This window comes from Babylonia areolata, chromosome 24 (assembly GCF_041734735.1).
Source record: "Babylonia areolata isolate BAREFJ2019XMU chromosome 24, ASM4173473v1, whole genome shotgun sequence".
Taxonomy (NCBI): domain Eukaryota; kingdom Metazoa; phylum Mollusca; class Gastropoda; order Neogastropoda; family Buccinidae; genus Babylonia; species Babylonia areolata.
The window spans coordinates 40,487,035-40,500,340 of NC_134899.1; the positions used below are offsets into that span (position 1 = coordinate 40,487,035).

Genomic DNA, 13,306 nt, shown 5'->3' on the forward strand with positions numbered 1-13,306 from the left:
TGAAATCTATAATAAAAAAAAGACAAAATAAAAAAGGATTTGTAGGTGTGTGGTGCACTGAAAAAGGAGAAGGTGTGGCAGAATTGGTCAGCTGGTGGACTTCTGATCCAGTGTTGACCTGTGATCAGGGTTCAAGGCCCACGTCATGTCCTCAGGAAAGATAACTTTATTCCTGTTTTTTTTTTCCCGTCACTCCACCCAGGTGTGAATGAGTACCTGACTTTGGTTGGGGAAGGTTAAGATACCGGAAGGAGTGAATTGGGCCCGGCCTTGCTTTGTCGAGCCCTAGACACAATGGGTGTGAATTCATTTCCTTGATGGCTGTAAAAGGCTATGGGATCTCTAATATTTGAGATAGGTATATTGACACTGTTTTTGAGATGTTGCAGTTAAATCAAAAAAAAAAAAAAAAAAAAAAAATCAAAACTGACAGTTCTAAAGGGTACTTGTAGATATACAACATACAAGAAGATTCTGCAGCATATATTTTTCTTAGGTATACTATTTTCCATACAAATATCTGTAAGAAGAACATGAGTATTCCAATGTCTTTAAAAGATTTCCAGATCTCTCTTTCACTTACTATATATTGTCTTGTACATTTATGATCATGGAAATTATGGACAACAATGATAGGATTTCCTTTTGTTTTTCTTTGTTTCCTTTGTATTGATTTGTTTTGTTTCTTGGAAATTATCCACAACATTTATTTGTTTAATTTCTGTATACCACAGTTTGCGGATGAGACAATGTTATTTTAGCTGTTGTACTGATGGAAGAAAATAAAATTTGTTTCAGCATCAGTTCAGACGACGCCATATCAAACTCGACCACGTAAGTTCATCAATGTACTTCTTTGTCACTTGTGTGTTATCATTATTTTTATGAGCATCTACGCCTAATCTTGAAAATAAGCCCTAGGCATTTACAAATAGAACACATATGTAAATATCCAAAAGGGAAAAATTGAACACAAGATACCAAATATTATTAAAATTATTCATCCTCCCCCACACACACACCCACAATACACACAATCACATGCACATGCATACACATGTCATAGCACACAACCATAAATAGTACACAATCAAAAATACAACCAGCAAATTCTGAAACTATCAAAACCCACTCACTCACTAATAGTCATTTTAGTTCATACTGGAAAGGGATGAGGTGTTGAGAATTATCCAGGCGGGGAAAAGGTGGGTCTTCAGACTGGATTTGAAAGATTGCAGCAAAGATGAGGGACGGAGAGGCTGAAGAAGTTGATTCCAAAGAATGGGGGTTTAGTATGAAAAACTGCGTTGGCCATACGTTTTGGTACGAACCGGGGGGATCCTGAGCATGTGGATATCAGAAGAAGAGTGAAGTTGGCATGAGGGCATGTAAGGATGAATGAGATCAGGAAGATACTGTAGACCAGAAGCCTCAATGGACTTGAAACAAAGAGAGACGACTTTGTAAATAATTCTTTCTTGTACTGGGAGCCAGTGTAAAGCATGAAAGAGAGGAGGGACGTGATCAAATTTAGAGGAACAAAAGACAAGACGAGCAGCATAGTTGTGGACTTTCTGAAGCCTAGCAGTGAGGTAGCTTGGTGAAGTAGGGAATTACAATAATCCAGGCATGACAGCACAAAGACGCAGAGGAGAGTTTTTGTTGCATCTTCACTCAGGAGATGATGAATGTGTTTGTGTTATGTGTTTGTTTGCATGAATGTTGGCATGAGAATATTTACATCAAACCAGATCAGAGCTCATCTGAAATGGCTTTTTGTCCAACTGTTAAGTACAATTATCCTAGAACATAAAGTGACTTATCCATGCAGAAATGAAAAATGTGTGTGCGTGCATGTGTGTGTGTGTGTGTGTGTGTGTGTGTGTGTGTGCGTGCATGTATACATATGTGTGGTTGTGGCATTTGTGTGTGCATGCGTATAATTTCATCTTCTTTATGAAGCCTGTTTTGATTATCTCTAATTCTAATCAGTTAATCAAGAGGATGATGTAAGTTCAGATACAGAGTGGTGACTGACATCTTGACCTGTGAGCTCTGTCTTATCTCAGTGAGGTGACAGCCCTTCACTGACATCCTGATCTGTAAGCTCTGTCTTATCTCAGTGAGGTGACAGCCCTTCACTGACATCCTGACCTGTAAGCTCTGTCTTATCTCAGTGAGGTGACAGCCCTTGACTGACATCCTGATCTGTAAGCTCTGTCTTATCTCAGTGAGATGACAGCCCTTCACTGACATCCTGACCTGTAAGCTCTGTCTTATCACAGTGAGGTGACAGCCCTTCACTGATGAGCATACATGTCAGAAGCAGACAGGTGGTGGAATGGACATGGATTGTTACAAGGACCTGCATTTCTGTTCCAGACTGTCTGAGTCTTTTCAAGACCTGTTTGGAGACTTCAAGCAGTCTTTTGACAACAGTGCTACGCCATACTTTGGGCTCTTCATTTGTATCTGGGGTAAGTGAAAACAAAGTTTCTGTTCAAAACTGGCCTCAGAACACATTTGTACAAACTCTTGTTTTCATGGATGTCTAGGTGTGTGTGTGCATGTGTGAGTGTGTATGTGTGTGTGTGTGTGTGTGTGTGTGTGTGCACACGCGCGCACTGAAATGGTATATTGTAATGTGATAATGAACCTATTCTTTATAAATCATTGTTCAGTATGACCTACACTTGCACCACATGCATATCACAATCACAATGTGCTATGTGTGTATATATATATATATATATATATATATATATATATATATATATATATATATATATATATATATATATATATATCATCAATACGATTAAACACTTTTTTTTTTCATCCATGATCTTCTATGTATCTTTGCCTGGAACTGTTCTGAGGCATTTGACAGAAACACACACTTTTTCTCTGCATTCATATTTATTTGGTTTTCCCATATCTTAATTAATCAATGTTTTTCCATGTTTTCATTTTTACCAGGCACAATATTTTTGGAAATCTGGAAGAGAAAGACTTCAGAACTGGCCTACGAATGGGACGTGGAACAGTTCGAATCCAACGAACCTGACCGCCCCAACTTTTCTGGCACTAAATCCAAAAAGGTGGTGGTCTTTAGTGTTTAAAGGAGTGGACGTTACACTATGTGTTTTACCCCATGACTGTTGCTAACAAGTACGTTCATTAGTGAAGGGCTGTCACCTTGCTGTGATAAGACAGAGTCCACAGGTCAGGATGTCAGTGAAGGGCTGTCACCTTGCTGTGATAAGACAGAGCCTACAGGTCAGGATGTCAGTGAAGGGCTGTCACCTTGCTGTGATAAGACAGAGCCTACAGGTCAGGATGTCAGTGAAGGGCTGTCACCTTGCTGTGATAAGACAGAGCCTACAGGTCAGGATGTCAGTGAAGGGCTGTCACCTTGCTGAGATGAGACAGAGCCTACAGGTCAGGATGTCAGTGAAGGGCTGTCACCTTGCTATGATAAGACAGAGCCTACAGGTCAGGATGTCAGTGAAGGGCTGTCACCTTGCTGAGATGAGAAAGAGCCTACAGGTCAGGATGTCAGTGAAGGACTGTCACCTTGCTGAGATGAGACAGAGCTTACAGGTCAGGATGTCAGTGAAGGGCTGTCACCTTGCTGTGATAAGACAGAGCCTACAGGTCAGGATGTCAGTGAAGGGCTGTCACCTTTCTGAGATGAGACAGAGCCTACAGGTCAGGATGTCAGTGAAGGGTATCGCCTTGCTGTGATAAGACAGAGCTTACAGGTCAGGATGTCAGTGAAGGGCTGTCACCTTGCTGAGATGAGACAGAGCCTACAGGTCAGGATGTCAGTGAAGGGCTGTCACCTTGCTGAGATGAGACAGAGCCTACAGGTCAGGATGTCAGTGAAGGGTATCACCTTGCTGTGATAAGACAGAGCTTACAGGTCAGGATGTCAGTGAAGGGCTGTCACCTTGTTGAGATAAGACAGCTTACAGGTCAGGATGTCAGTGAAGGGCTGTAACCTTGCTGAGATAAAACAGCTTAGAGGTCAGGATGTCAATGAAGGGCTGTCACCTTGCTGAGATAAGACAGAGCTTACAGGTCAGGATGTCAGTGAAGGGCTGTCACCTTGCTGAGATAAGACAGAGCTTACAGGTCAGGATGTCACTGAAGGGCTGTCATCGTGCTGAGATAAGACAGAGCTTACAGGTCAGGATGTCAACAAAGGGCTGTCACCTTGCTGAGATAAGACCAAGTTTACAGGTCAGGATGTCAGCAAAAGGCTGTCACCTTGCTGAGATAAGACAGAGCTTACAGGTCAGGATACCAGTGAAGGGCCGTCACCTTGCTGAGATAAGACAGAGCTTACAGGTCACGGTGTCAGTCACCTTGCTGAGATAAGACAGAGCTTACAGGTCAGGATGTCAGTGAAGGGCTGTCACGCAATTCAGATAAAACTGAGGTTACAGGTCAGGATGTCAGTCACCATTATTATTATTATTATTTTTTTTTTTTACTTCTTCGCCTTGGTATAACTTTTGTTCAGCAGAAGATGCCTTTGATGAATGTGCTGTAGGTTTGACCATCCATATAATTTTATTTGGTAATTTCAAACACAGCAACACCGGTGTTTTTACAGCAACTGGGCATGTTTTGGATGACGCTGTGTACAGTGTCACATTGTGTACAGTGCACTCACCTGTTAAAGGGCTGGTCCACAGAAACTGCAGTGCAGCTGCACTGGTTGGGTACAAAGTGTCCAGATCAGCTGTACTTGTCCATTGTTTGATGCGATTGAAATCATTTTTGACAGTTTATCATACTGTATGTTTTGAAGTTTTCAGTTTTGATATCTTTGATGTATTGCAGGTGGAGTGGTGTTGGGAGTGTATGTGTGATTATAATATGAGTAATTGTTTTAGAATCTGTATGATTTGATAAAAACTATTGGGATGGGAGCTTGTCCTGTGAGGGTGAAGGTGGAGGGGAGGGTGGAGGCAGAGGAGAAGGAGGAGGTTATGAGAATTGGGAATTAAGGGGGTATTGGATGAGTTTGTGAGTTAAAGATGGAAGCGTGTGTGTGTGTGTGTGTGTGTGTGTGTGTGTGTTTGTGTGTGTGCATGCATGTGTGTGTGTGTGTGTGTGTGTGTGTGTGTGTGTGTGCATGCATGCATGTGTGAATGCGAGTGTGTGTGTGTGTGATTGTATTTCAATGTTCATACTTTCATAACTTACTCGTTACTTTCTCAGCTTTAGTTTATTTATATTTCGTTTTTAAAATTTCCACATGTTGAACATTGAATTTCTGTGCCTGTGCTCGAACAATAAACCAGTCTTGAGTAATGTACACGTTTTTGATGGTGTTGTTTCATGGCAGGACCCCGTCACAGATGAATGGGTGTGGTATTACCCGTTCAAAATCCAGTTTTTGAAATTCTGGATCTCCTTCTCTGTTCTCATTGTGATGGTGAGTACAGTCTGTGATCAGTGTCAGAGTTTTTTGGTGATGTTCTTTGTTTCTTTTCTGGTATACTTTTTTTGTTTTTTTTTAATGATTCACTTGTATTATAGTACTTGTGGTATACACACACACACACACACACACACACACACACACACACATACACAAACACACACATACATACATATATATATATATATAGCCCAACTCTCGGCTTATATCACAGATTGACATAAGTTTACATTTGGGCTAACAGCAAAGTGAGAGCTGTATTATCAAGGGTTTCTCCTTTCAATGGGAAATCATTTACAGCTTAGTCTTTTGTGAAGGACTATGACTCTCAAACTAGGAGGCAAAGTTGCACTGGCTCTTAGTGCTGCAGCCTTGGGGGCTAGTTGGCCTTTGGGAACCATCCCAACGCTGACTGTCCTAAAACCCTCTTGGCCGAGAGAGTGGGGATGTAACTTGGGCAAGACACTCTCCACTATAATCAAATTCTAGCCCAAATAGTTGAAACAGCAGTTGCCTTCTCTGCTGTTCTGATGGTCATAGTCGGACACGACACGAGAGAGAGAGAGAGAGAGAGAGAGAGAGAGGTTTTTTGTCTTCATGTGCTGTTGCATGCCATTATGATTATGCACTAGTGTATAATTATGTATTGTTTCGTGTGAGATGCTTAGAGCCCATTACATGGGGACTAAGCACCATGTAAATAATATGTATTGTTATCGTTACTGTTACTTAAAAAGCATTAGGTCTGAGTTTACTGTTGGTCTTCTTTCCTTCTTGTGTGTTAGCTGCACTCAGCCACATTCTGTGATCACTGTTGTTGCTACTCGACTCATCGACCAGTCCAGGTCCATAAAAAATGTTAAAGGTCCCATAGGCTTTTGTCGGCCATCAGGGCAGTGAATTGATGTCCACTGTGTCTGGGGCTTTGCATAGGAAGGTGGGGCCCAGTCCTCTCCTTCCACCGGTTTAAGCTTCCACAACCAAAGTCGGGTACCCATTCACACCTGGGTAGAGTGAGGAGAATCAGAGTGAAGGGCCTTTCTAAAGGGCACAGTGCCAAACAGAAAGGGGGCGTCGAACCCTGATCACTGGTGTCAGAGTGAAGTGCCTTTCTAAAGGGCACAGTGCCAAACAGAAAGATGGCCTGGAACCCTGATCACTGGTGTCAGAGTGAAGTGCCTTTCTAAAGGGCACAGTGCCAAACAGAAAGGGGGCGTCGAACCCTGATCACTGGTGTCAGAGTGAAGTGCCTTTCTAAAGGGCACAGTGCCAAACAGAAAGATGGCCTGGAACCCTGATCACTGGTGTCAGAGTGAAGTGCCTTTCTAAAGGGCACAGTGCCTAACAGAAAGGGGGCGTCGAACTCTGATCACTGGTGTCAGAGTGAAGTTCCTTTCTAAAGGGCACAGTGCCGAACAGAAAGGGGGCGTCGAACAATGATCACTGGTGTCAGAGTGAAGTGCCTTTCTAAAGGGCACAGTGCCTAACAGAAAGATGGCCTGGAACCCTGATCACTGGTGTCAGAGTGAAGTGCCTTTCTAAAGGGCACAGTGCCTAACAGAAAGATGGCCTGGAACCCTGATCACTGGTGTCAGAGTGAAGTGCCTTTCTAAAGGGCACAGTGCCTAACAGAAAGGGGGCGTCGAACTCTGATCACTGGTGTCAGTGAAGTTCCTTTCTAAAGGGCACAGTGCCGAACAGAAAGGGGGCGTCGAACAATGATCACTGGTGTCAGAGTGAAGTGCCTTTCTAAAGGGCACAGTGCCAAACAGAAAGGGGGCGTCGAACCCTGATCACTGGTGTCAGAGTGAAGTGCCTTTCTAAAGGGCACAGTGCCAAACAGAAAGGGGGCCTCGATCTCTGATCACTGGTGTCAGAGTGAAGCGCCTTTCTAAAGGACACAGTGCCAAACAGAAAAGGGGCTTCGAACCCTGATCACTGGTGTCAGAGTGTTTTGTATTTGTATTTGTATTTCTTTTTATCACAACAGATTTCTGTGTGAAATTTGGGCTGCTCTCCCCAGGGAGAGCGCGTCGCTACACTACGGCGCCACCCATTTTTTGGTATTTTTTCCTGTGTGCAGTTTTATTTGTTTTTCGTATCGAAGTGGATTTTTCTACAGAATTTTGCCAGGACCAACCCTTTTGTTGCCGTGGGTTCTTTTACATGCGCTAAGTGTATGCTGCACACGGGACCTCGGTTTATTGTCTCATCTGAATGACTAGCGTCCAGACCACCCCTCAAGGTCTAATGGAGGGGGAGAAAATATCGGCGGCTGAGCTGTGATTCGAACCAGCGTGCTCGGATTCTCTCGCTTCCTAGGCGGATGCGTTACCTCTAGGCCATCACTCCATTTCGTGAAGTGCCTTTCTAAAGGGCACAGTGCCAAACAGAAAGGGGGCGTCGAACCCTGATCACTGGTGAATGCTGGATCAAAAGTCCAACGCCTAACTGATTCTGCTGCAGCGCCTCAGCTGTATACCTTTTCCACAAGGCCAGGTGTGACTGGTTAGTGTGAATCAGTATCGTCAAACTTTTACTGAGCAGGATTTAAGAAAAATCATTCACGACTTCTACTTACACATCTTTCCTTTTCGTGTTAATGTATGTATATGTAAAATGTAGTATGTGTTTGCTTTTTTTTTTTTCTGTGTTCATTTTGTTAGTTGCCAGATTCACTTGATGTGTCCTGTTTACCCCCCCCCCCCCCCCAGCTCACCTTACCATTCCCACCACCCTCCCTCTTCAACCTTTTGATTCATTTATTCTTAAATGCAAAAATTACTACTTCAACTCTGTGTCTACAGTCAGGGCTCAGCCAGGCTTCATCTCCCCTTGATACACCACACGAAGCGAGGAACAGGGAGAAATTGAGAGAAGTGGTTGCCAGGTCATCAGTGGTGTGCCTAAGGTCATGATGCTAAGGGGGAAGAAGGAGGGGAAGAAGAAGAAGAAGAAGAAGAAGAAGAAGATAATCACCACTTTGTGTGACGGGGAATTAAACAGAAATTCTCCCCCTCACTTGGCGTGTGGGTACTGTGCCAGGTTGTTGTTGTTTCTCCAGTCTTGGTCAATGGTGAGAACAGCAACAGTTCTTTTTTCTTTTTTTCATTTTACTTTTTTTTCAGATTGTGTTGGTGCTTATCAGTGTGCTGTCGGTGATCACCTACCGCGTGGTCATCAGCATCGACTACTGCCCCGACAGCTCAGCCGCTGAGTGTCTCTTCATGTCCACCATCCTGTCGTCCATCTTCAACGCTGTCTCCATCCTCATCCTCTCCAAGGTCAGTTGTTTGAAACAAAGGTTAAAGGTCCTCCATCCTCAATGCCATCTCTCTCCATCTTCATCCTCTCCACGGTCAGTTGTTTCAAACAAAGGTTAAAGGTCCTCCATCCTCAATGCCATCTCTCTCCATCTTCATCCTCTCCACGGTCAGTTGTTTCAAAGGTTAAGAGTTTAAAGGCTCTCTGTTTTCAACGCTATCTCCATCCTCATCCTCTCCAAGGTCAGTTGTTTGAAACTAAGGTTAAAGGTTAAAGATCCTCCATCCTCAACGCTATCTCTCTCCTTTTCAAGGTCAGTCATTTGAAACAAAAGTTAAAGGTTAAAGGTCTTCCTTCCTCAGTGCTATCTCCATCCTCATCCTCTCTAAGTTCAATTGTTTCAAACAAAGGTCAAATGTTAAAGGTCCTACTTCCCTCATCTCTCCAAGGTCTGTCATTAAAAACAAAGGCTAAAGGTCATCCATCCTCAATGCTATCTCCATCCTTGTCGTTTCCAAGTTCAGTTGTTTAAACAAAGGTTAAAGGTCCCATAACCTTTTACAGTCATCAGGGCAGTGAATTCATATCCACTGTGTCAAGGGCTCGGGACAGGAAGGCGGCGCCAAGTCCTCTACTTCTTTTGTTTTGATCTTACCCACCCAAAGTCAGGTACCCATTCACACCTGGGTGGATTGAGGAAAATCGGAGCAAAGCGCCTTTCCCCAAGGACACAGCAGCATGCTGAAACACAGCCTCGAACCCTGATCACTGGTGAACGCTGGATCAGAAGTCCCAACGCCTGAACTAAACTCGACCACAGTGCCTCCTGTGTTGTTTATTCTGTCTTTTTTGTTGTTGTTGTTGTTATTTTATTTTATTTTATTTTATTTTTGTTATATTTTTTTTTTCTCTCACGGCCTGACTAAGCGCGTTGGGTTACGCTGCTGGTCAGGCATCTGCTTGGCAGATGTGGTGTAGCGTATATGGATTTGACCGAACGCAGTGACGCCTCCTTGAGCTACTGATACTGATGCTGATATTATTTTGTTTCATTTTATGTTAGAGTTTTATAAAAACCACGCCAGGCTATCAAGGCCTGGTCAGCATGTTGGGTTTATGTCAAGGTTGGCACCTCCTCCTCTTCCTTTTAAAAATTAAAAAAATTTTTTTTTAACTAGATGTGGTGTAGCTTATATGGATCAGTCCACACACTTTGACACCTCGTTTATACTGAAACTGGAACTTAGACAGTGTGTGTCTGCTGTTTGCGGGGTTCTCTAAAGCAGATTGGAGACAGAAGGATAAAAATAATTATAGTCTTTTGCTGTGTCTCTTTCAGTAATTCTCACCTGTGCACAGTTTGCACAGAGACATGGAAGTGAGGAGAATTCCTGGCAAAATGAGAAAACCACTTCCAGGGCTGGAAATGTCTTTGGAAAGTATGTTTTGCCTTTCAAGGTCTGGAAAAAAATGTGTTGGAACTTAGTAAAACCCCCTCGACCATTACCATTGAACAAAAGGCGTAATGCGTTAGAAAAGAACAAAACAACAACAACAAATAAATTAATGAAAAAACATAAAGTGAGGAAAATTGAACATTGATACCAGGATACCTGCCAGTCTGTTGTGTCAGTGGTATTCTGCCTAACCAGGAAGCGAGTGTACCTGGGTTTTAGTCCCTCAGAGATGGATTTTACCTCTACCCCCTATCAACCAACAGACCTTAAGTAGTGGTCTGGGTGGTGATTTTCAACATGGCACAGCACAGCACAGCATAGCATAACACAGCATAGCACAGCACAGCACAGCATAGCATAACACAGCATAGCACAGCACAGCACACCACAGCACAGCACAGGAAAGCAAAGAACAGCACAGCACAGCATAGCACATCACAGCACAGCACCGCACCGCACCGCACCGCACCGCACAGCAAAGCTCAGCACAGCACAGCACAGCACAGCACAGCACAGAAAGCACCACACAGCACAGCACAGCACCGCACAACAAATCACAGCACAGCACAGAAAGCACCACAACAGCACAGCACCACACAGCAAATCACAGCACAGCACAACAAAACACAGCACAGCACAGCACAGTGCAGCAAATCACAGCACAGCACAGCACATCACAGCACAGTACAGCACAGCACAGCAAATCACAGTACAGCACATCACAGCAAATCACAGCACAGTACAGCACAGCACAGCACAGCACAGCACAGCAAATCACAGGACAGCACAGTAGAGCACAGCACATCACAGCAAATCACAGCACAGCACAGTGCAGCACAGCACATCACAGCAAATCACAGCACAGCACAGTACAGCTCAGCACAGCATAGCAAAACACAACACAGAAGAGCATAACACAGCACAGCACAGTATGACACAACTCAAGCACAATATTCTCAGGCTTTTCATGTGTGTGTTCACAGGTCTACAATGTGCTGGCTCGTTGGTTGACAGACTGGGGTATGTTACTTTATTTTATCTTATCTTGATTTTTTGATTTTTAAGTATGAGACTGTTCAGTCCATGTACATACATAGACTACAACATACATGTAAATACAGACTGGAGTATGTTACTTTATTTTATCTTATTTTGATTTGTTTGGTTTTTTTAAAGTATGAGACTATTTAGTTCATGTATATAGACTACAACATACATGTAAAGGTACAGTCAGACCAACGCAGTTCATGTTTATAGACTACAACATATATGTTGATATACAATCAGAACAATAAAACATAACATGAGCATATAACCAAAGAATATGAATAAAAGTTTAAGTAAAAACTTGCAGATTTGCACATTTCTTTACAAATGTTTGGAATAATTTGTCACAAGACGTTGTTTCCGCAGGAACAGTGAATATATTTAAAAATTATCTTGATATTCATTAAAAAAAAAATTAAAATACAAAACTCACTTACATATTTATTGATTTTTCAAGCATTGCACACTTTGTTTCAACAAGAGATATGTAATAAAGCCAGTCAGCCTTTTATATTTTATGTGACTTTTTTTTTCATGAATGTATTTCCAAGTTTCATATCAAGGCCTCAAATAACATTTGAAATCATTGATGTTTGGAAGCATTTTGTTTATCTTGACAATTTCAGCTTGGGTAACTGAACTGAACAATAAATGACAATGTGATTTATGTAAAATGTTGACGATTTTTGCATCTGTTGGCTGCTTATCCCCCCCCCCACCCCCCTGTACATAACAAGATACGAACATAAATCAAAAATCATACACAAACACAGATACAGTAGAAATTAGGATACATTTAAGTGCATATCAATATAAAAACTTGTGCATACTCACACATGCACGCACTGCACACACACACACACACACACACACACACGTTTGAACAAAAGCTGCATATTACATGTGGATGGGGCTGATGACTAGATCTTTCGGTAGATGGTTGTTGGTTGCACAATTCTATTTATCACACTGGATATGTTCGAGAGACAGGGCATTGACTGCTTTGGGGAAAAAGCCATTGGCGAAGCGAATGGTTTTCGTCCTTCTACTTCTGAACTGTCGACCAGAGGGGAGCATCTCGAAAATCCCCAAAGCTGGGGAAGTTGCGCCATACAAGTACTATATATTGTTATTATTACTGTCACTTAAAAAGGCATCAGATCTGAAGTGATCGGTTAAAGAAGATCAAGATCTTTCTCTGTTTCTGGACCTTGCGATTGGAATGAACTTCCTTTTTCGCTTCGTCAAGTCTCCACACTCAGCTCTTTCAAGTCTGGCCTTAAAACCCACCTCTTCCCAAAATAGCCTCCCTTGCCTGCCCTTCCTTGTCTTTAGTTTCTACAGTATTAGAGTTATGCATGCGTGTGAATGACTGGTGCGGAAGCACTTTGATTTGTCTCTGCACAAGATCCAGCGCTATATAAATACCATTATTATTATTATTAATATTATTAAGACAGAACTGTGATGCAGATGTTGAAGATGTTGCGTCTGGTGTGCGGCAGAGAACCACCGGACACAGACCAGATACGACGATGCCTTGATCTTCAAGTTGTTTGCGTTCCAGTTCGCCAACAACTACGCATCGTGCTTCTACATTGCCTTCTTTCAGGGAGTATGTGCATGTCTGCTGTGTGCATGTTTTGTTTCTTCTTTCACACATATGTGCACACACACACACACACACACATATACACATGCATACATACGCCTCTTCTCATGTACCCCACGCCTCGTCTCCCATGCGCATATACACCCCCCCCATCACTCCCCCTCCCCTCCTCCCCCTCTCCATTCCCCCCACCCACCCCCCCTAGTCTAATATCACTAAACAGTGAAAATATATTAAACTATACTAAACTAAACTAATACATACACACCCCCACATGCACCCCCACTTAACCCTCCCACACGCACATGAACAAAATCACGATTGTGGATAGACGTTAAACAAAAGAATGAGCGAACACACAGACCCACACAGACACAGACAGACAGACAGACAGACACAAACAGACAGACAAACAGACACACACACACACACATCATCATCATCATCATCATCATCATCATCATTATTAGT

The 13,306-nt window shown here is 42.8% G+C and overlaps 1 protein-coding gene across 2 annotated transcripts in view; it reads left to right on the top strand.

Moving 5' to 3' along the window:
- Window positions 1-13,306, top strand: part of LOC143298874 (anoctamin-7-like) — a 51,987-nt gene that overhangs the window by 19,628 nt on the left and 19,053 nt on the right. For both annotated transcript variants that reach the window (XM_076611878.1, XM_076611879.1), the window contains exons 10-16: window positions 799-834; window positions 2,383-2,477; window positions 2,980-3,101; window positions 5,360-5,449; window positions 8,584-8,739; window positions 11,160-11,196; window positions 12,729-12,838. In XM_076611878.1, coding sequence (XP_076467993.1) covers window positions 799-834; window positions 2,383-2,477; window positions 2,980-3,101; window positions 5,360-5,449; window positions 8,584-8,739; window positions 11,160-11,196; window positions 12,729-12,838 — 646 coding nt within the window. The remainder of the gene's footprint in view (window positions 1-798; window positions 835-2,382; window positions 2,478-2,979; window positions 3,102-5,359; window positions 5,450-8,583; window positions 8,740-11,159; window positions 11,197-12,728; window positions 12,839-13,306) is intronic.